The 24,039-nt window shown below is 35.6% G+C and overlaps 1 protein-coding gene across 1 annotated transcript in view; it reads right to left on the minus strand.

The window, feature by feature from the left end:
- Positions 1-22,714, minus strand: part of DYNC1H1 (dynein cytoplasmic 1 heavy chain 1) — a 163,615-nt gene extending 140,901 nt beyond the window's left edge. The window contains 21 exon segments of the mRNA XM_053697444.1: positions 1,551-1,697; positions 2,240-2,449; positions 2,534-2,644; positions 6,348-6,461; positions 6,586-6,741; positions 7,023-7,262; positions 7,386-7,505; positions 7,601-7,711; positions 7,819-7,995; positions 8,712-8,852; positions 11,885-12,031; positions 12,217-12,366; positions 12,556-12,735; positions 12,819-13,895; positions 15,001-15,228; positions 16,526-16,797; positions 16,874-17,060; positions 18,934-19,189; positions 19,273-19,446; positions 19,610-19,697; positions 22,365-22,714. Coding sequence (XP_053553419.1) covers positions 1,551-1,697; positions 2,240-2,449; positions 2,534-2,644; positions 6,348-6,461; positions 6,586-6,741; positions 7,023-7,262; positions 7,386-7,505; positions 7,601-7,711; positions 7,819-7,995; positions 8,712-8,852; positions 11,885-12,031; positions 12,217-12,366; positions 12,556-12,735; positions 12,819-13,895; positions 15,001-15,228; positions 16,526-16,797; positions 16,874-17,060; positions 18,934-19,189; positions 19,273-19,446; positions 19,610-19,697; positions 22,365-22,620 — 4,542 coding nt within the window. The 5' untranslated portion in view covers positions 22,621-22,714.
- Between the last annotated feature and the right edge of the window lie 1,325 nt (positions 22,715-24,039).

Below are 24,039 nucleotides of genomic sequence, written 5' to 3' on the forward strand. Positions count from 1 at the left end.
CCATGGAGGAGATAGGAATAGGATACTCCTACAGAAAGAAACAAGATGTACTTTTGAATTGGACACCATTACCCCGAAGGGCCTTAATACGAAACTGGAATGGCATAGTTTCCTATAAAGCTCCATTTGGATAACATAGCCTAACTGTTGCTCTGATAGTGGCAGGTTCTCCTATCTTTCTTCCTCTATTTTTCTTTTTCTCTTCTATGCCCTTATCTTTTTCTATTTTTTCTTCTTATTCTCCATTTCCTATCTTCTTCCTAGTCTCACCTCTTTAAATGCTGTATTTTTTTGTTTTTTCTATATGTCTTGTCGTAGGCTCTGTATGTTTATTTTTTGACCATTTTACTTATGTTTTTATTTTATATTTTATTTATTCACTTTCTATTTATATTTTTTCTTAGCTTATTTTGGATTTACTTCTTGTTCCTCTGCGTATCTCTATTAGTATTTTCATGCTATACCTCCTTTGGGCATATCTGAAGTATGATTTGCCTTAAGAGCGTGCAGCATAGTTATTAGCATTTATTGCTTAACGTATTTATTAGTGTATAGACAGTATAGCTGTTCTGCAAGTAATTATCTGATCTTTTGTATGGTTTGCTGATATTTTTAACATCGTTTGGTATTTACTTGTTTTAAGTACGGTCTAGTCAATTAATTGTAGTGCATACTGGTAGTATTTAGTAGTTTGTTTTTAAGTAAAGTTTCGTAGCAAAGGTGTTAGTTATGTCTAAAATCACATGGTAAAGTTTATTGACAAATGCTGGCAGGTTGCTAGGCAATGAACGCCGTCTGATGACACGTGCACCGGGCCACGCACCCGCTGGACTTCACATGTGGGTTGATTGTTAATGAGGTATGAGGGTATTTAAATCCTTGCTTAAAATTGATTGTCTGAAGACGGGGAGTGTTTCCCCGAAACGTTACACATAAGGGAATAAAGTGTTTTCACCCCTTGTTAAATCCGGTGAGTGCCTTCTATTTTTTGTTATATTTGCATATTTGTAGTGCACCCCAGTACAATAACGGTCGTTGAGAGTGCTAGGCCATACTGGACTATATGTACACAGACACACAAAAAATGAACAAAAGAACATTGCAGCGAGCAATGAAAAGGTAATCAGAAGGAGTAAAGTGGACAGACTAAATATTTAAATTTAGCACTTTAAATTGATTTATTCCTACTTGATCCCCATGTCCCCTGCATGTCCAACTAAAGCACATTTAATAAGGATATGCAAATTCACCGTTTTGATTTTTAATTACTATCATTGGATCATTTGGATTAATTTTTGATTTTTTTTTTTTATTACACTCTAATTTTCTACAAATCAGGAAATCTGATATATTAACAGTGTTACCAAGTTACATTACCTCCCAAAGAAGTTGGGTATGCAACAGAATGAAATGCTTTCAGTATATTTTCCTTTTCAGCTTACATGCCCTTTAATACATACAATCAATAAACAGACTTAACTGAATAATACAACTTGGTTTGATTGCATTTATAAAAATTCAACAACTATACATCATAACAGAGACATTACCTTGTAGTAAGGAGAAAGTTTCATAGCGGAGACGCTGTTGATATGTTCCTTAACTTTATTAAACAAATCATCCCAGCCACGAATCAGGCGGCATTTGTTTTGGTAGTTGACCAGGTCCAATTCATAAGCATTCCATACTTCACGAATCTAAAAAAATAAAAATGCACATCTTTATACTGCTATTATATGTGATTGAAGGAACAAAGACAAAAGCTAGTTACCATTTATGACTGCGTTCACCCCTCTGAACATGACCTTCTGTTACCGACAACCATTTAGATCTCATATATGTGTAGACTATCATTAAACAGACTATACAGTCATATAGGCCCCAGGTTGTGGCCAAGCAGCTGGACAGAGACAAGAGCTAAATTGCCCCCCCCCCCCCCACATTTGGAGATAGATATCTATTATATTAATATATATATCTCTATTTCTATCTCCTACAAATTTAAACTTCTTCCTACCACTGTTTTCCAAAATATGGTTATGGTTAAATAAAAAAAAATAAAAAAAGGTCTAAAAATGTGTAAATTTTTTTTACTATAGCTTCAGAACATCCCATACACATTAAAAAGTTAAATACTGAAACCCTAATTCTTAACCTTAAAATGTACATATATTTTAACAAACGGTAAAATGGTCCATATGGCACAGTAATAAACACTCTGAATATATTGAAAAATTACCTGTTTTAAGAACTCCTCCAATGCCATTTCTCCTTGAGCGACAAGGAGGACATCCTTGACAATTGCTTCATTCCTTTGCAAATCCACATCCCAGATCTGGCCTAAAGTAAGCTCTGACACAACCCAGTTTACATGAAGCCTTTTCATGAGTTGTTTCCAGTGGCGGTCTTTCAGGGCCTCAGATTTTAGCTCAATAACCAGCATATTTATCTGACAAAAAAAGAAACATTTTTTAATAAAATTAACCATTTTTTTTCTTTAACAGACTACAGTAGGTAAACTATGAAATATTACCTTCATGTAACCCTTCAGAAGTCTTTGAACAAATTCATAAGAAGCATACTGACGCAAACGAGCAGGAAAATTCTTCAACTGATTCAACAATCCATCCAAGTTTTGCCGCAACTATGAAGGTATGAAATTGTCAAAAAAGCAACTAAATAACATTTACGGTGTTTACAGTCCCTTTGTTTAAAAAGATAATCCCTGTTTTTAGCATTCCCTAGCTTTGCATAACTAACACTGTTATATTCATACACTTCTTACCCCTGTGATTACCTTGTATCTAAGCTTCTGCAGATTGCCCCCTTATTTCAGTTCTTTTGACAGACTTGCATTGCAGGCAATTAGTGCTTGTTCTTAAATAAATTCACGGGCGTGAGCATAATGTTATCTATATGGCACACATGAATTAACGCCATCTAGCTGTGAAAAACTGTCAAATGCCTTCAGATAAGAGGAGGCCTTCAAAGGATTAGAAATCAGCATATAAGCCTATTTAGCATTCATCTAAGAGTACCAAGAGAACAAAGCAACTTTGATGATAAAAGTAAAATTGGAAAGTTGTTTAAACTTTCATGATTCAGATAGGGCATGCAATTTTAAAAAGGGACAGTAAAGTCAAAATTAAAGCCTGACAAACACAAAAAGTGTAATGCCTTAAAATTATACAGACTACATCTACGGAGGCACTATAAAACCAAAAGTAAAAATAATTATTTAAAAAAAAAAAAAAAAAAAACGTAAAAACTACATACCCACCATATACCACCACTGGAGTGTACAAATGGAAAGCTGCACTTTGGTCTTGTGACACAAAAGATTAACCCTTTCACGGACAATTTGTAGTGTAAATAACATGCATTGAATACATAAGTGAAACAGTAATTCCCCCTCTTGTGGAGATGCCGTCACTGTTGCAAGCCCCTCTGTATTTCGGGTCATTCCATGACTGGGAGTGACATCAGAATTTCCATTACCATAAACAAAATAAATTATAATTGATACAAGACCGGCTTACTTAACTATTTCTGATCAAATAAGTGTTCACCATATATACTTAGTGTTATAGTGAAAAATAAGCTTGCCTTACTTGGCATACAGTTTAAAAACAAAAAAAGAACAGAGCTGACCTGAAAATAATCCAGCTAGAGAAACGATAAAAAAACAAAAAAAACAACAACTATTTTTGGTCTAATTGGAAACTCTCTAACAACATATTCGAGCAACAGTTGCCACTAATATACAATTGGAAAAAAATCAGTTCTGGCATAAAAAGTACATGGCGCAAATTAATCTGTAATAACATGACACGTGATATGTTATCTATGTTATCTAGCAAACTTATATCAACAAATAATATATTCACAAACCTTGTGCACGGATGCAAATTTGTACATCTTCATACATGTTCACCTAAAGGGAGAAGTTAACCGAAAAACCCAACTTTCAATTGGAGCTTATATTCTAGTTGCAAAAGTTTCTTATCAGTCTCCTTCCCTTGTAAGCAGTGGCACGTGATCTATGATCATTGTCCTTATTTGGGAAATGGAATGTCCCTTCTCACAAAAGAGTCTAGCGTGCCTTCCCAGATTGCAGACAGATGGTTAGCCATCCTTACTCTTAAAGGGACACTAAACCCAATTTTTTTCTTGCGTGATTCAGATAGAGCATGCAATTTTAAGCAACTTTCTATTTTACTCCTATTATCAATTTCTTCATTCTCTTGCTATCTTTATTTGAAAAAGGCATCTAAGCTTTTTTTTGGTTCAGATCCCTGGACAGCCCTTTATTTTTGGTTTATCCACCAATCAGCAAGAACAACCCAGGTTGTTCACCAAAAATGGGCCGGCATCTAAACTTACATTCTTGCATTTCAAAAAAGATACCAAGAGAATGAAGAAAATGTTATATTCGGAGTAAATTATAAAGTTGCTTAAAATGTCATGCTCTATCTGAATCACGAAAGAAAAAATTTGGGTTCAGTGTCCCTTTAAGGTATCCCTCGTTTTGCCCACATAATACAAACTACATATACTATGTGTGTGGTAGTACAAGTTATGTGGTGTCTAATCCAGAATGTTGTTATGTTGATGATGAAAATATTTTCCTGGTAGTAAACGGTTGAACATGGTGCACACTAAGCACCAATAACAGCCTGACTTGGGTAATGGGAACCAAAATTATTCTGCCATCCATGCTGCAAATCCAGGAAGGCACCTCAGACAAACTGGTGGCTTGACTCTGTATGAAGGGACATTCCATTTCCCAAAAAAGGGCAATGATCATAGATAATGTGCCACTGCTTACCATGATAAAAAAAAAAAAATGTTACAACTAGAATATAAATGGATACACAGAAAACATAATTGTCCCGAAGGGACTCAATACTGTCAATGATTGGCACCATTTCTTATGAGTGTTGAATGTATATGTAATAAAAACTAACTTGAGTGTCACGTCAGCCCTCCTCTGCTTCCAGTGAGATTTTATTCAATAGCGGTTAGCTGAGTGTCAATTGAAAGTTGGGTTTTTCAGTCAACATATACCTTTAGGTGAACATGTATGAAGATGTACAAATTGACATCAGTGCACAAGGTTTGTGAATCAGATTAATTTGCGCTATGTAATTTCTATGCCATAATTGATTTTTTCCAATTGTTTATAAATGACAACTATGTTTCTCGAATATGTAGCTAGTTGGACAGTTTTCAATCAGACCAAAAGGTTTTTGATATTTTTTTGAACACCATTGTTTCTCTAGCTGGATTATTTCCAGGTCAGCTCTGTTCTCTTTTTTTGTTTCGAAACTGTACGGCAAGAAAGGCAATTAATATTGCACACTTATTTGAACAGCAATAGTTAAGTAAGCTGGTCTTGTATCAGTTGTAATTTATTTGGTTTTGGTTGTCATGGCAACTGTCACTTCCGGTCTGGGGACAACCAGAAACACTGAGGGGCTGCTGCGGTGACTGCGTCTTCACAAAGGGATGCGTCACTGTTTCACTAATGTATTCAATGCATGTTATTTACACTGTACAGCTATATAGTCTGAGGAAGGGGCTTACAACCCCAGAGACGTCATATTAAAAGTGACAGTCAACACCAGAATTTTTTTTTTTTATTTTTTTTTTTAAAAGATAGCTAATCCCTTTATTACCCATTCCCTAGTTTTGCATAACCAACACAGTTCTTATTAATACACTTTTTACCTCTGATTACCTTGTATCTAAAGCCTCTGCAAACTGCCACATTATTTCAGTTCTTTTGACAGATTTGAATTTTAGCCAATCGGTGCTTACTCAATGTTATCTATATGACACACATGAACTAATACCCTATAGTGGTGAAAAACTGTCAAAATGCATTCACATACGAGGCGGCCTTCAAGGTCTAAGAAATTAGCATATGAACCTACCAAGGTTTAGCTTTCAACTAAGAATACCAAGAGAACAAAGCAAAATCAGTGATCAAAATAAATTGGAAAGTTATTTAAAATGACATGCCCTATCTGAATCATGAACGTTTACTTTGGACTTGACTGTCCCTTTAAACTTTTGTGTCAAGACCAGAGAGTGCCGCTTCCCTTTTGTACACTTCTGCGGTGGTGTATGGTGAGTTTGTTTTGGATAGATTTAATGAAGCTGGACACCCTGGCAAGTTTTATTTATTTATTTTTTTGTCATTGAAGTGGGTTTTATTTATTTTTTATGTTGGGGAAAAAGATAAACAAACAAACATTGGAGAAACAAATATGAAAATATTTATTAAAAAGGTGACAAAATACTAGCTAAAAGTAAGAAAGGTAACTAGAAGAAAAAATACCCACCTTTCGAGGTTGTACAGACACCCATGGTTGCTCCTTCATTTGATCAATTTGTTCCCACACTTTGGAAAGCTCAGACCAGACTCCTTTGAGGTCCTGTAATTCTTCCAAAGCCACCTACAAATTAAAAGAAAAACAGGTCAAAATCAAATGCAGAATGGTACATAAAATATAAGATGCAAAATCTGGCAAAGAAGGTTTAACACATTTGATGTTTCGCACTAATGAATAGCTAGATTACCTGAACTCGATCTTCACTTCCACTCAACAGTCCAGTGTCTGTTAATTCTAAAGCTTCCTTGGCTTTAGCACACTTCTCACGATCATCTTTCAGTCTTCCGAATTTTCCTTCATATATAGTCAGTGCTTGAAGTGCTTCTTCAGGACGAAGGTTTCCCTAAAACATTATTACGATAAAAAAAAAAAAATATTCATACATACAACTACAGAAATCAGCATGCACTTGAATCAATCCTTCAGAAGGGGGGACACATTTAAGATAAACAAAATTTGGTATTGGAAGACAAAACTACAAAATAAAAAACTTGTCCCAGCAGTGCACATTTCAGGTTAGACACTAATCAGTTTAACATACAAAAAACATACAAGGCAACTACTGTAAAGTTAACTTTCACAATTAAAATATGTCTAATTTTTCCTATAGCATAAAGAACTTACAGCAACTGGCTTGGTTTTCTCCCAATCAGTAAGCAAATCTATTGTGCGACTCTCCACAGCTCTATCTTCCTGAACAATTTTCATCTGCAGGTTTGCAACTTGTTGCTGGATGGCAGAATCCTTTCGCCGCATAATGTCATTGAAGGCTCCCCATTCCCCTTCAATGTTGTCAATATACAGCCAGGAAGAAGGAAACTGAAATCGTTGCTTCTCCAGCAGTCGCTGTCCATTACGGTAAAGCTATGGAAGGTGGGGGAGACAAATGAACATTTGGCTTTTCTAGTATTGATAAACATAACAGTACCATACATTCACTACCTGTTTTCACATACACACTATGAATAACAAAACTAAAATATTTACATCGACTTGTTTTTCAAACTGCTTGATCTTTCGTTTAAGAGATTGTACGTAGGTAATAAATGTCACTGCATCCGATGTACTGGCCGTATCTACAGAATGCTGTTCCAATTCTTGACGAGACTAGAAAATAATTATTATAATAATCATTTCAGCAAGAGATGACAGAACAAAAAAACAAACAAAAAAACTTAAACACTTACTGAATTTTAACATACCTTAGAAATTTGAGAATGGAATTCAGTCATATTCTGTCCAAGCATCTGCCCAAATTTACTCAGGACCTCTTTGTGCCAGGAATCATATTTTAAGTTGACTTTAGACTGAACCTATACAGAAAGAAAAAAAAAGTAGAAGGTGGTGGTTACATTTATTACAATATCTTGGGGGAAAAAGCTTAAACATGATCAGAAAATACAGTTGTCTGACCACTGACCTTCCCATAGTCAATAATGACTGGTCCAAAATCTTTTCTGGTTTCTGCGTTATCAAAAGTTCCCCTGGCTTTTCTGATCTGGACAAGAAGTGCCTGCCATTTGTTTAGGTCTTCTTCAAGACGGTTGTAGATGTTTTCAGCTTGCATATCCCACAAGCACTGGTACTGCAACCAAACCTTTTAACACAAAACATAAAATTAGAACAATAGGATTGGTTTATGCCAATAATTCTGAAAAAAAAAAAAAAAAAAAAACATGTTTAGGTAAACTGGGGTGTCAGCTATTCTTCTTAAAAGGGTCATGAAACCAATAAAAAATAAATAAATTATGATTTAGGTAGAGCATGCGGTTTTAAACAACTTCTAGTTTACTTCTATTATTAAATTTGCTTCATTATCTTGGTATCATTTGTTGAAGGAGCAGCAATGCACTACTGGTTTCTAACTGAACAAATGAGTGAGCCAATGACAATTGGCATATGTATGCAGCTAGAATCTAGGTTATTTGCTGAAAGGTTGATCTAGGAAAGCTCAGGAGCAGTAAAAGATAAGAGAAGAAAGCAAATTAAATAATAGAAGTAAATTGGAAAGTTGTTTAAAATTGTATGCTCTGTCTAAAATCATAAATGTCTCATGACTTTACTGTACCTTTAATTACTACACAGTAATCCTATTTATATTTCACTGTATTAATTAGGTGGCACATATATGTTAAGGAAACAATGCTTTAGACATAAGTTCTGCTATAATCTGGTAACGAGGATTAGAAATCTGGGCTGAACAGTATTGTTTAGGAAAACAGAAAGCATATTCTAGGGTAAAAACATTCTGCATTAAGGACATTTTAAAAAGTTGTATAATTATTTTAAATACGTTTTTTTTCCCCCATTTACCTTGACATATTGTTCAACCTCTGTCACAATTCCCATAACAGCTGAATAAGCCTCTTCCAGACCTGCTGGTCCATCAGGCATCCTAGTTAGTGCATTTCTGTAATATTTCTCTTCTTCTGACAACTCATAATGAACTCCAACCTATTTTATAAATAAATTAGAAAAGCTACATATGAAACGTAATCAGTTTCCAAATATGAAAGTTTTAATATTAAGATACATAAGACAGAGAGAAAAAAAAAAGTTTAAATCTAGTGGTAGAAAATATCCTTGATTGTTTACCTAAAAAGCATAAAAAGGCAGCAGCACTTGTCCCAATGAAGCAAATAAATTTATTTAGAGGTACAGAGAGCAAAATAGATGTTTCGGGATTCAACCCTTAATCATGTGAGCATTCTGGGTATTACATGCACACCTACTAATAACCAACAGGTAAACAATTACCAGGTGCATACATTTAATGACTACATACAACCCCCTCTGTTGGTCATCATCATATTACATCTTAAATACAACCTCAATAAACATTCTATCCCCAAAAACACAGAAAATATTAAAATCACAGAATGAGTGAAACCACCCCCTTCCAATATATACACTAAGATCCCCATATAATAATTTTTTTGAACTATATGTAATATTAAATCACAGAAATAAGGACCAATCCAGTTCACGGTTCAACCCCCCAGGATGCATGGTATCTAATTTGAAGATCCAGAAGGCTTCACGTCTCTTCAGAATCAACTCTCTGTTGCCACTTCTTCTAAGTCTCCTAACCTGTTCAATTACCTGAAATTTAAGCTGGGAGATATAATGCCCTGCCCTCACAAAATGGTTGGAGACAGGAGCTTCCAAGTCCCCCTTTCTAATATTAGACTTGTGTTAGTTAAGGCGTTCCCTAGCTTTTCTCGTGGACTCCCCTACATAAATAAGGCCACATGGGCATTTAATTAAATAATGTATTCCGAATTATATGTGAGGTAATCAATCCTAAAATCCCTACCTGAGTGGGGATGATAGAAATGTTTCCCTTTGATTATGTTGCTACAACTGAAGCAGCCAAGGCAAGGGTAACACCCCTTATTCTTTTGTAGTGATATATCCAATTCCATCACCTTTATTCCTGCCTATATCAGTTCTAGTAAGTTGATACCTAAGGGATTTGGCCCTCTTATATGCAGGCATAGGCAAATCCTGGAATTCCAATACTGATGGATTACTTCCTTTCAATACATGCCAATGTCTTAATTATACCCGTAATCCTTCCACTTTGTTTATTATATGTAGTAACAAACACAAATCTATTCTTGTTCTTCATGCCATCATTCCTAGTAGAACCTTTTAACGCTTGTTGTCTTGACATAGCCTTAACTTTACCTATACAGTACTCTTCTTTATAAGGTTATCCCGCCAATGAATAGTTCACCCATTTTCCCCCAAGTCTATTATCTACCAAGGTTTCATTATTTTTACCCTGAGAAGAGATTGTAGTAAAGAAGGATGGGCACTATCCTATTGCAACAAATTGTTGTGATCAATATCTTTCCTGTATATATCGACAGCTAATCAACCATCCTTCTTATATACTAAAGTGTCCAAAAACTCAATATTGTTTTCACTAAAGTTGAGTTTAAATTTAATCAATCAATCTAGATGAATTGTTCAATTCTGCCACAAATTGCAATAGGGTCCCAATGTTGCCCTCCCAAAAGGGAATAAAGGATTTTCATAAACAAAACGTTTAAAAGCATCCATGAAAATATTGGCATAATTGGGACCCATCGCCGTACCTTGATCCTGTAAATAAAACTGGTCCTGAGAAAAAAAAAAAAAAAATTACATCTCAAAATTAAATGTAATAATTCAAATCAGAAAAGTGCATTGCATATCTGAAAAACCTCCACTAGATAATAGAGTTTGGTGAATTGCCCTTAAGCCTATGACTAATTGAGGTGTAAAGGTTTACTACGTCCAAGGAATATAAAATGTATTTATCCCCTGGCAATGAAACATTCTCTAATTTTTTTAAAAAAAATCCCCAGTATCTTTAATGAAGGACTGTGCTTGTTCCACAAATGGATGAAGAATCTTATCTAAATAAATGGCGATATTGGAAAAAATAGAATCTGTGCTAGCCACAATTGGACGACCCAGGGGTTTGTTAATGCTTTTATGCATTTTAGGCATAAAATATAGGTGTCATCAATAATACCATTACACAGAGCAAATTTTAATAATGTAGCTCTCTCTTTTTGAATCATAAACTTCGGATCATAATCCATTTTCATATACACCTCAGTCTGAAAGTTGGAACAGTATCTCCTCAATGTAATAACTCTTATCAAGGATTACAGTGGTTAACACCACCTCACTGTTCTGTCTGAGGGATTGTACCGCAAATCTATCCGGCTAAGAGAAATTATTAATTATACCTTTTTTAGATTTGACTGCCATTTCATGCTGTAAATGAGCTACATCATTAAGAACCAGTTTAGAAAAGGTGTCAATGCTAGGGTTAACAGTACCTGGTGCAAATGTACTCATTCCTTAAAGGGCCACTGTAAGTAAATATTTTCTATGCCTGTTACTAACTACCCCAAATACGCTTTTTATCAATAGCATTTCATTAACATATCTCTACCGTATGTCAGAAATCTTGTCTGCAAATTTAATTGTTTTCCAAACCCACTCCGTGGGTATCCTTTGCTCTGTACCAATCCGTTTACAATACCTAGGTTTCAAAATGGCGCTTTAAACACAAAGTTATTGGTTTAAGTATTTTGAACATGCAGTGCTGAAAATAGTGGGCAGGATAATGTGACATCATCGGCGAATAAAAGATATAACTTTTAGAACATTATGAAACTGCGTTTTGGGAGAAAATATAGGTCAGTAGGTTTTAATTAATGTTTATTAACTTTAATATGTTAGTTGTTTAGCTTAAAAATTATAACAGAAAGTAATCCTTTAAACCCAAACATCTAATGCATAGATCATTATTCCCTCCTTCAACACTTAATACATTATCATCAGGACCAACAACCCACACAATATGACAATTAGCTGCAAAAAATGATTTTAATTTAATAGTGCAAAAAAAAAAACGGAATAATTCTTGGTGTAATACAAAAAAAATTGCAATTAGTCTCTGAGAAGAATGATTAATTGTTTACCTGATATCTCTGACTTTGAATTCTTGGCAGGGATAGAATTACCATCTTCCATGAGAACATTTCTTGAAACAGTTTATATCTGCAATCTTCAATTGGTGGATTTAAGTAAATAACCTGGTTGGTAATTCGGAGCTCATGCACAATGTTCTGAAAATGACATGTTAAAAATGTTAAGCCTTAATGATGATAAACACTTTGCATACTCTCATCAGAAAACAAGCTTTATACACAAAAACTAATTAGATATTCACAATTTATTCTATGAAGGAAGGCAACAGATAGACAGACAATGGTTACAATTTTGAACTAAGTAATAGATGCAATTTGCTTACTTTAATTTTTGGTTCACCACCAGGTTTGTGGCTAACTTGAGGTGCATCTGTGTCCATGTCTACTTCTGCTTTGTCATCAAACTGACCCATTAGTACCTGTGTCCATGTTTTCAATCCAGCTTGAAGGCGCACTCCCAAAATACGCTCAATCTATAGTAAAACAAATTTCTCATTATGCTCATGCATTCAGTGAAAATATTTAAATCAAATTTTAAAAAAAGTCAATAAATCTAACTGTAAAATGAACATTTCTAAAGACTGCAGCAAAGTTTTGAGTTAAAATGTAAGTAAATTAAATACATTTTCCAGAAAATAAATACAGAAATGATAAGGTCTTACCTCCATATCAAGCTTGTTGACCCAGATGGGCAAATTAGAATAGGAGTGAAGATTCAGATCATCTACAGCCTTTTGTATTCTGTTCAAGATCTCAGAGAACATTTTGTGATCATACATACAGGTTTCCAGAGATCGCACTTCCAAATCAATTTTTTCTTCTATTATAAGAAGATCATCCACCTAAGGGGGCATCGAGTGAAAATAATTTAGAATGTTTTTTTTGTTACGTTATAAATCACAACAGGTTTAGAATGAAAGCTTACCTTTTCTTGAAAGTTAAAAACAGTTTCTGCCAAACGCTGTACATAGGGATCAAGTTTGTAGGACTCCCAAACTAAAGCAATACCTTCGCCTACCAAGGCCTGCACTTCTTTCTTCAAACCAGCAACCAGTAAGCAAATACTGTTCCGCTCTTCCACTTTCTCACATGTTCGCTCATATGTCCGGACACTTTCAATTAGAGAGATGGCAAAAGGATACAACTGATTTGCCTGGTGAGCTTTGTTAACAATTGCCAGTGGTACACGAAATCCAAGCCACTTGAGATTTCTAACTTCTTTTGATAGCGTTATGATTTCAGGTAGAAAGTTCACCTTTAATTTAAGAACATTTCCTGTCCGCCCTCTGGCACGTGTGCTTTCAATTGTAAAAATGCGTCCAGATACACCAAGGTTGCGTTGTTGAACTTTCCTAGCCCAGTCATCAAATATTTCTTGGGTGTTGAGCTTCATGCGGAAGCTGTCTCCATCTTGTTTCAGCTTCTGCCCTTCAACATGGTTCTCCCATCCTTTGCCAAGGACATCTTCCACACGCTTCATGTAGGCCGTGAGCTGCCTATCAATCTGTTTAGCCCAAATGATAGATCCAGAAACTGGAGGCAGGTCCCGAACATGACTCATCTTGCAAGCTTGACTTTGAGGGTACTGTACTTTGAACTTGTCATGGAGAGATTCAATATCATCTTTTACACGCTGGATGAGCTGTGTTTGATACTCACGTATAGCCCCTCTGATATGGGGTCTCACAAACAGTGCGTTGAATCTAGAGAAGATTCTGAACATTTCATTAGCATTCTTTGCAGTACCAAGTTGGTCTCTAAGACGAGCAGTGATTCTAGTCTCTACTCTATCAATTCTTTCATCATATCTCTTCAGTGCTGCTTCCCACGCTTCAGTTCCTTCTTTTGAAACATCCAAACCATCAACCTCTTTGACATTTTCATAAGCAAGATTTACCTCCTCTATGGCATTAGCATCTGCAGCATCAAAAAGCACTTCTGCTACCTTTATGTCCTGAGGTTCAGGAACTTCTCCCTGATTCTGCTGAGCAACTGCAGTGACCTAAAAAAAAAAAAAAAAAAGTATAGTTCCGTGCAAATTGTCATTTTGTACAAAAATAAAAACAAAAAAAGTACAAAATTGTATTATGTAAAATTTCACTGAGCAACACAAACTGCTTTTAGTGCCCTTTCATTATTTGCCAAAAGTAGGGTGAACTTATTTTTTCAGGGTCAACTTTAATGACCATTATAGTTTATAAGGGCACAAATAGGACCAGGCATCAAAACCCTTTTATTTCCAGCACTACACATACATGTGTTAATCGGGTAAACGTGTAACTGCAGAATGTTTTTTAAATGCACCAAAATAAAAGGAAAAATTTAAAAAAAACAAAAAAAACAAACAAAAACAGGCAAAAACAGGCAAATATTTTATTTTAAACTATTAAAATTTTCCAGTAAAAAAGTAGAATCCTAACTGCTGATGACCATTTTGTATGAAAAATCCTTCGGAAATTGTTGTCCTTTAAGTGAATGTAAAGTTTGACTAATGTGTCCCCGGTTTTTAAAAATCCTATTAAAAAACAGGGGCACTTTCATTCAAACTGTACGTTTCACTTGTTTTGTTAAAATACTTACCTTTGATTCTTGAAAGCCACTCCAGCGCTTCCCCCGCCCGTCGCAAGTCTTCATACGTCAAAAATTATGAATTCGACTTCCTCCAATCACGGCTTGGCCTCGGGGGGGTGCTAGTGCTGAAGAGGCTTGCAATGGGAGGGGGAAAGGCTGGAGCGACTTTCAAGAATAAAAGGTAAGTATTTTAACAAGACCAGTGAAATGCAAACTTTGATGAATGAAAGTGCCCCTGTTTTTAATAGGATTTTTAAAAACCGGGCACACATTCGTCAAACTTTACATTCGCTTTAGATACTGAAAATGCTGATTAGTTGTGCGCTCATACTACTACATATTAAATGTACTTCATATTTTCAGCCCATTTTAATAATATTCCCTGCTTTACAGTTTTATTTTTTAAGTTTCATCAAGTAATTGTCACTTATATTATATCAATTTATATATTTCATATTAGCATTAACTGTTTCAATTGTTTTTGTGCAAAACATTAAAAAAAAAATATATAATTTCTTAGAAAAACAAAACTGTACCTGTGGTCTAAGAACCCTGACAATGACAGCCCTAAGTTGTTCATGTTGTCGTCTGAACTTCCTCATTTGGTCTAGACGTGCCTGTAACTTTCGATGTGCAGGATTAATTCGCCAAACCATTTTTAAATTTTCTTCTCTTTTTCTCTTCACAATGTCTCTCAGAAGAACTTGAAGCTTTTCATACTCATCATCCCAAGTCTGAAAAACTTCGAAACAGGCAACCATAACCTACAAAACAAAAAAAAAAAAGGAATAAATATGCAATAAAAGATACTGGCAGATCCTATATGTGAATATTATATATTCTTGGCTAATTTAAGTTATACATAATCATTAACATTCAATAAAAGCAATATATTATTGCAGATATGTGCACAGGTCTGTACAAATTAATTTTACATTTTATAATGATGGAAATGCAGACTTTTACAAAATTTGTATAAAAGAGAAGCAAAATAGACAACATGACAATCTTATAGATTCTCAGGTCATAGATAAAACGAACATTTAAACGCATGTTTCTACCTTTACAACTCAAGATTATATGAAGTCATAGTTTAGGACATAAAATTACCAAATAAAATTACTTTGCTGCGGTGGTTTTAATGAGTTAACAACTTTCAAGGTATTAAAAATAGTTAAACACCAAAATATAATTTTAACATGAAAACCACCTTTTGATGAAAGCCAAAAGCAGAGAACTGCCTACAGTTTAATCCTAATTTATTATGAATGTTTCTATTTTCAAGCTCTGTAAAAATGCTTGCTTAAAAACACGTAATAAATCATATGTAAATTAAGTATTGGTACACGGTTTCATTCCTTAAAGGAAAAGTAAAATCAAAATGAATCTCACATGATTCACATAGAATAGGGTTCCTCAAACCCCCCCCCCCCCGACCCAGTGCCATGATACCACATACCTTTGTAACCCTATTTTATGCTTAGTCTTAAAATTTCCTGAACTAATTTACAAGAAGATAGCTGCATATTGTAGAAAAGTGACTAAAATGTGTGCGTACTTTATTCCGGATTGTAGTCAAACGTAATAACACACTCTCACACAACACTCTCCTACCAAACACACACAAGTCGTGACCCAGTAATGGGTCCCAACCTGTGGTTTGAAGAAACCTGACAGAGCATGTATTTTAAAAAAAAAAAAAAAAAAAAAAACAACACTTTCCAATTTACTGCTATTCTCTAGCTTGCTTTGTTTTCTTGGTAAACAAAGTTAGCATACCTACAGCTAGCTGCTGATTGGTGGGTGCACATATTTTATTTGCCTCTTGTCATTGGCTATCCTGTGTGTTCAGATAGCGCCTAGTAGTACATTTTGCTTCTTCAAACAAAAGGATACCAAGAGAACGAAGAAAATATGATAACAGAAGTACATTGGAAAGTTGTTTAAAATCATATGCTCTAATTGAATCGTGAAAGAAAAATTGTGGGTGATGTGTCCTTTTAACCTAACAAATGATCTTGAACATGAAAATAGTTTTGTAGTAAAATACTGCAAGTTTACCTTTTCAAACTCTTCATATGCCACATGCATAAGTTTTCTTGTTCCCAAAACTTTTAGAAGCTGAGAGCTGAGATCTCTTGATATGGCCTCAACAAGTCTCAGTGCCCGCTGAATTGGGTATTTTGTATTTCTGATTTTCCTCAGATGAGTGAAAATAGCGACAAGGGCTTGTCTGATTTTGTCAAGTTCAGTTGCAGATAATAGGTCATTCAAAGGGAAATCTTTCATCAGAGGGTTGTAATCATTGACTGTCTCCAAAGCTTGCTTGAGTCCTAATTTAAAAAAAAATTGTAATAAATGCAGTAGACTATGACATCAATATGTTTTAAATGCACTAGTCAATCTTACCTGTATCTGTGTCAAAACTGACAGTGGCATGAAACCGTTTGCCATGCTTTAGAATATCCAAGGTTAAAAGAACTTCTGGACTTTCCCTTTTTTCCTGTATGCGATATAATGCACGCTCCAGATTTAGCCAAAAACTGATTTCTTGCAATGCAGTCCCTGATGCTGGGTCCCGATCCAGTTTAGTGACCTTAAAAAAAAAAACGTTAAGAAGCTTATAACAGTTATGGTTAGACTTCCCAAAATGTGTGTCTGATGAGAAATAGGAAAGAGACACGTAGGAAACAAAATGTTACCAGTTAATTATTTTCTCATGTTTGGTGTGACCAGACAGGAAGTTATTATAGATGGATTTAATATCCAGTTGGAGAAAGTCAGAAGCTTCACTGAAAAGCTAAGGGGACATGATACCCAATTTGTGAAGCACTTGAAAGTAATGAGACATTAGAGCTTTAAAAAGCGGATTAGAAAATATCACCTGAACAGCTCTATTGTAAAAAAGGAAGGTATTTACCTCAAATTTCCTAATTACTTACACCACATTGTAAAGGGTCTTTAGTCCCAGGACTTGCAATTGGCATGTGCAGGCACAGTCAAGTTATTTCCCTATTCAGTTTAAGGAAGTTTACAATTAAATCTCTCAAGATTTCAGCGAAATCTCATGAGATCACAGCAAAGCAATGCATGGCCTCGGCACTGCTGATGAGGATTGGCTATTCCACCCCCAAATTACAGCTGGACAGTAGCTGAAGTATAACAGTTACCAGAGCACTTACTCTGGTGAGCTGAAGAGATTGAGGTAAAATATCGTACTTTTTTTTTTTCCGGGTAATATTTTCTTGTCAGCTTTTTACAGTTATGCTGTTTCAACTTAATTTACCACATGGATATTATGTCCTTTTAAAGATGCCCCTACTTCCACCTCTTCCTAGAGCCAGAACAAAATTTAACACAACCGCAAATCAGTTGCAACACTATCCCAGCACAAAAAAAAAGGCTTTTCTGTATGGAAGACCGTGACCAAGCAAATATAAGGGAGGGGTGTGCAGGTTGAAGAGAATTAGAAACTACCGACAAACAAAACAATGCACATAAGCAGCAGACCAATAAATTATTCATGGGGAGCCCCTACAAGGTGGAAAGGGAACTAGTCGGCATGGTGCATTTCAAAGAGGAGACTCCTGCATGTTAATATGGGACATAATAAAGAGTGTGAATGCATCTAGACAGGGATGCTTTAAAGGCCAGGAGGATCTTCCTTAAAGGGACACTGAACCCAAAAAATTTTTTCAGATAGAGCATGCAATTTTAAGCAACTTTCTAATTTACACTTATCAATTTCTTTGTTCGCTTGCTTTCTTTGAAAAAGAAGGCATCTAAACTATTTTTTGTTCAGAACCATGGAAAGCACTTGTTTATTGGTGGGTGCATTTATCCACCAATCAGCAAGAACAACCCAGTTTGTTCACCAAAAATGGGCCGGCATCTAAACTTACATTCTTGCATTTCAAATAAAGATACCAAGAGAATGAAGACAATTTGATAATAGGAGTAAATTAGAGAGTTGCATAAAATTGCATGCTCTATCTGAATCACAAAATATTTTTTTTGGGTTCAGTGTCCCTTTAAAGCAAATGGTCATGGGTGTGGGGAATCAGATTAAGAAACAGAATAAATGTAAATGTTAAACAAAAATTTGATTTTCGTTTCAAACAAAACGAAAAAACAAAAATAGTGGAGGGAAACTAATGTCCTTGAACATGCGTTATGAAAATTAGATTAAAAAATAAAAATGTTCTTCCCTGAACATTCCCAATATCTATATCTTTTTTTCTAAAAGCATACTGCTTTTGTAAAGCATATAATAGTAAACGCAGCAGCTCAATTTATATTTTGCAAATTTAGTTTAGCTATTAATTATGCATACTTCCTGTAGAAATAGATCATTTTAAACTCAGAAACTAAATAAGAGTTCTATCTGATTTTAGTCAGATATTCAGAACACTCCTACTAGGAACAAGGTTTCCATTCAACTACAAAAGACAATGACATTTCAGCTATACCTTCTGTATCTCTCTAATCCATCGGTTAACTCCCGATTGCAACTGGTTAAGGAATGTAGGATCCTCCACTTTGTCACCAAAATCTGTCACCTTAGGTTTTTCACCCCGTTCATAGCATTGCTTTGCGACATTGGTAATATTCGGGTGTATCAGTAAACTTATCTCGGGTATCTCAATATTCTGTTGCAAGTGTAAAAGACCCATTTCAAGTTCTGCAATTTTTTTCTCAACAGAGGGAGCCATTTTATCACCGTCCCTGGAAAACAAATCACAATTTTCCTAAACTGAACACATCGAGGGTGATACAGGCGTTTCTTACAAATTGTAATTATTATTTACCTGTCTGCTTTCCCAGATTCTCGAATGTAAGATTTAAAAAACGGAGCAACAGCATTGCTGATAAATGAGTGCAAGGTTTCATATGGAGAATCTTCACTAAGAGTGAGGACGCGCAGCTGAGATGAAATTGGTTTGTCTGCATCAATAACTGGAGTACGTTTTATAAATGCCAAGCTGTGTGGGGGAAAAGGGAGGAAAAGTTATTAAACCCTCTAAATTCTTTACACTTAGTGCAGAATAATCAGTAGAATTACATTCAAACAGCAACTCAAGGTAATGTAGTTTGATAAAATATCTGTATAAACCAGACAGGACAAATAAATATTTGATGAATTACCTGTTTGATTTGAGACCATAACGAATATCAGAGTTGATTTTGTAAGAAATACATTCTCGTTCTTCCTCTCCTTCATCTCCAACGTCCTCTAAATTAGACAGAACACAGATTTATAAATAAAATGAAAAAAACTAAAAGATGAAATAGTAATACATATAAATAAAAAAAGTCAAAAGAAAATGTGTATACTAATTAACAAAAATTAAAAAAACAGACTGAGTAGATAGACACTAGCATGTTTTATAAATCATAATAAATAGTCTCTCTTACATAAATAATACTGCAATGCAGCATTTTCTTCAGTAAGGACAAACCCTGTATAACAAAGACACTACAGTGCTCCAAACTGAAAAGAGCAATTGGGAAAAAATAAAATAAAAAACTAAATTAAAAGGCAACTTACAAAGTAACTTATAAAAAACATGTTACAGTGTAAGAATTTTAGGCAATCAAGTGTAGTTTCCATGAAAATAGATGACACGGAAAGCTACTTGAGAAATCCTTGTGAAAGGGTTATGGTCCAGTAGGGAAACATAGAAAAAAAATCCAAGAGGCCTTTTGATGTATCAGCAAAACCTTGGCTAAGGATCACGTGATATTATTATTTACAATATAAAGGAGAATACTCAAGTATTTGTTTGTATGCAACATTACATTTTTAATTTTAAAAACACAGAGCTAAATTTTGTAGTAATAAATATAGCTGAGACCAAGGACAAGGTTAATAAAAGCAAACATTGGAAATGTAAAGTGATTAAATTTTAAGTAGGAAAAATAAATTCTCACTGGTAAAATTAGTGGCTTTTTTGTTTTTGCAATCAACAGCTAGGGGACAGAAAAGAATCTCACTGTAAAGTCATGAGTTAAAAATAAAGCTAGCTTGCCAAGCAGATGATTCATAGAACTTACAAAGATGAAATATGGAGTAAATAGACTATTAAGATCTAAAAGCGTATTCAGGTGCACCTTATTTTAGCATATATACGCACTTTAAATCCAACCGGGAGAAAAGCGTTATATAAAGTTATATCAAAAGATCTCAGATTTAGCAAAACAAGTCAAATTCCTCTGCAATTTTTAGTTTACAGAATTTTTATAGTAGTGGAACATTATAAATAGATGCTCCTCTTTATTCATAGGGAATATATGAGCAAGGATGGGTTCTAGTCTGAGGCTGTGGTGCATTTGAGATACAAGACGGCAAGGGCTGTATAGGTTACCACTTACTATATACATAGTTAACATTTTTAGATTAGTTGACCATGTAAAAATGCAGGTGAAACAAAAAAAAGTTAGGGATAAAAGGTCATTACAAACATTAGTATGTTTACATCATAATAAGTTTGTATGTTTACTTTGTACAAATACAGAATGGAAAATTATTTATTTTTGCTAAAACTGTATTTTCTTATTGGCAACAGAAAAGAAGCAACACTACACAGTTTTTGTCGATCAGATATGTTCTTATATGGAATTCACGTTCAGCAAGGCATGGGTACTATGATTTTGAAAGGGTAATTATCTTCCCCACCCATATACAGTTTTATTATTCTAATGTTGCTTTGCATTTTAGAGTCCAGAATTTTTTTGGGGCAATAGGGGGAATCTCAAGGATAAGTCGAACAGTTGTGAACGCTAGTTATCAATAAACGATGCACGCAGGGTGTAATCTTAGTATTCTATATCGATTACACAGTAACAAAAAATATGGGGCCAAACAAATTAGCAACAAGATTTCTGTATAACAATGGAGCAATATACTTAGGCTTTTATGTCTGTTTTACCTCCCTGAACTTTGGCCACACAAAAAAACTTTGTTTGCAGATTTCGCAACACTGTTGGGAACAATGTTGATACATAAATAAGAATATTAATGTAAAGTGCAATGCATTAACATTATGCACAAATGTTATTAGATTTCTCTGCAACATGTTTGTCAGCAAAAAAACTAAAAAAAAAAAAGGGGGACTCATACAACAACATAAAACTCCATTGCTTTATTATAGTAATGCTAACTACTGTTTCCAGCACTGTACTCAGAATGCTACTTTTTTGCATTATTCTACATAAATTTCAAAATACATAAATCCTTGTTTGGCTCATCAAAATAATGTTGGTTTTGAACTTTGACCAAGCCCTCATTGAGTATCAAGGCATTTTCAGTAAATCAGTGTAGAATAATATACCTAGCACAATGCGTCAGTAATAAAATGCAAAAAGGGGTTAAAATGACTGTGGTCAGCTCTGGGGCAGAAAATACAGTAATAGGTGGGAGCAATATGGCAAAAAAAAACAAAAACATCCAAAACAAAAATTCCAAGTGGGAAATTTTTGTTTAGGAACAAGTAGTAAAATACAAGCCCTGAAAACAAAGGATCCCAGAAAACTATCCTGTTTTTCATACTTAATTATCCCACTCTATTGTGTTGTCAAACCTATTAATTAGTCATTTATCATTTGGGATATGTTACACCCCCCCCCCCCTCATCACGGTGATCTATTTTACATTATCCTGATGCATTTGATGGTTTTTATCTTTGTACTTTATCTTAACCATATTATTTCCTTCATCACAGAATATGTGATTTCTTCCATGCACTGCTTCCCACTCCCTCAGCTGGCAGGATGATACAGCAGCCCAGAGGGCTGGCACAGCTGGATGCAGCCTAATGACAATGCAGGAGGACCACGCCCGGCCAGCCAGGGCTGTCAGCAGCCAGAAAGCAGGAGAATATCCCCCCTAGCCATTATCCACCTTTCAAGGTGCTTCTCTCCACTAGGATAGTGTGTATTTGAGGGTCAGAAAGGAATTTCCTCATTTGCTCCAAAGCGCTCTTTTCATCAAGGGCTGACTCCAGCGATGCGGGGGCCTCGCCGCCATCTTCCAGGAGAAGCGGCACCAACTTTCGTATGTGCTTCTGTAGCACGGCAGGATCCGCCACATTCTGCACAGCAACAGAAACCTCGAGGTTAGCTGAACTATCATCTCCTCCGCCGCCCGTATCCGACATGACTACGGCTAAGGTGGCTACCGCTCAGTGGGAATGAGGGGAGCCGAGTGACAGCTAGACTGACACAGCTTCGCCTCACAAGGAAAGAGGCGGGTACCAAAATGAATCGCCGAATCCAGGATAGTCTAAAAGGATCTTGGGAATTGTAGTCCAAACAGGGCCTTTGTGCTGTAGAGGGTGTTCTATCGAGAACTCTAATTCATCGAAAACTCCAATCAGACGTCACTTCCACAAATGCACATATGGACTACATATCCCGTCGGCTATCTCACCAAGCTAAACCTGGGCCCTGCATTACTCTGCTTATTTCGATGTGCAGATACTGTTATCCTATTGTCTTTGTAGTTATAGTTTTATGAGTAATTATTCTATTCTTGTATCTATCATCTATCTATCCTATCCCTTTTTTTGTGCCATCTCATAACAGGTAATATTTGTAATTGTCATGTAAATACTGTACTCCAGTTTCACAAAACGTTTGTAAAATATATCAAGCAATGTAAATAACTTTGTTCCTTTGCTTTTCTCAAAGCTACTGAGCACAATATATCCATCAATAATAAATGAGTACTGGCAGGCACCCCCCCCCCCCCCTCAAATAATCTAAGCACTGTGTATATATATATAGAGAGAGAGAGAGAGAGACAGGAAGGAGAGAGAGAGAGAGAGAGAGAGAGAGAGAGAGAGAGACAGGAAGGAGAGAGAGAGGAGAGAGAGAGAGAGAGGAAGAGAGAGAGAGAAAGAGAGAGAGAGAGAGAGAGAAGGCTTTCCACAAGAGTTTGGAGTGTGTCTGTGGGGATTTGTGCCCATTCAGCCCCAAAAGCATTTGTAAAGTCAGGTACTCATGTTGGACAAGAAGGTCTGGCTCACATTTAGCAGTCGATTTATCAAAGGCTTTCGCCAGCTTTTGAGCCCCTACGGTTGCAGGTTCTCACATGAGAAACTGCATGCCGTATTTAACAAGCAGCGGTCATCAGTCCGCTGCTTTGCTAACCTCTTCGCCACCTCTTGTTTGGCAAAATTCAATATCCCTGGTCTTTTCCGACCGGGGAGATTGACAGCTCCTGCCCGCACGTGATTGGCTGGCAGTTGGTGGGACTGCACGCAAACGCAAAATAGCACTTGTGTGCAATGCTGAAATCCTCCAGTTGAATTCAGACCGCCAGAGGTGAGTAGGGTTGCCAGCTGTCCTTCAAGAAAATACTGGGCAGTCAGCAGTTGTCGGGGGGGGGGGGGGTTGGTGCTGGAATGAAGTGTGGTAGGTGGTTTTGTGGCAGAAAAAAGGCATATATATATATGCGTGTGTGTATATATATAAATATTTAGATAGCCATTAGATCAAAACAAATATATATATATATATATATATATATATATACACAAACACACTATATAAATGTATGTGTGTGTGTATATATT

The sequence above is a fragment of the Bombina bombina genome, chromosome 1 (assembly GCF_027579735.1).
Source record: "Bombina bombina isolate aBomBom1 chromosome 1, aBomBom1.pri, whole genome shotgun sequence".
NCBI lineage: Eukaryota > Metazoa > Chordata > Amphibia > Anura > Bombinatoridae > Bombina > Bombina bombina.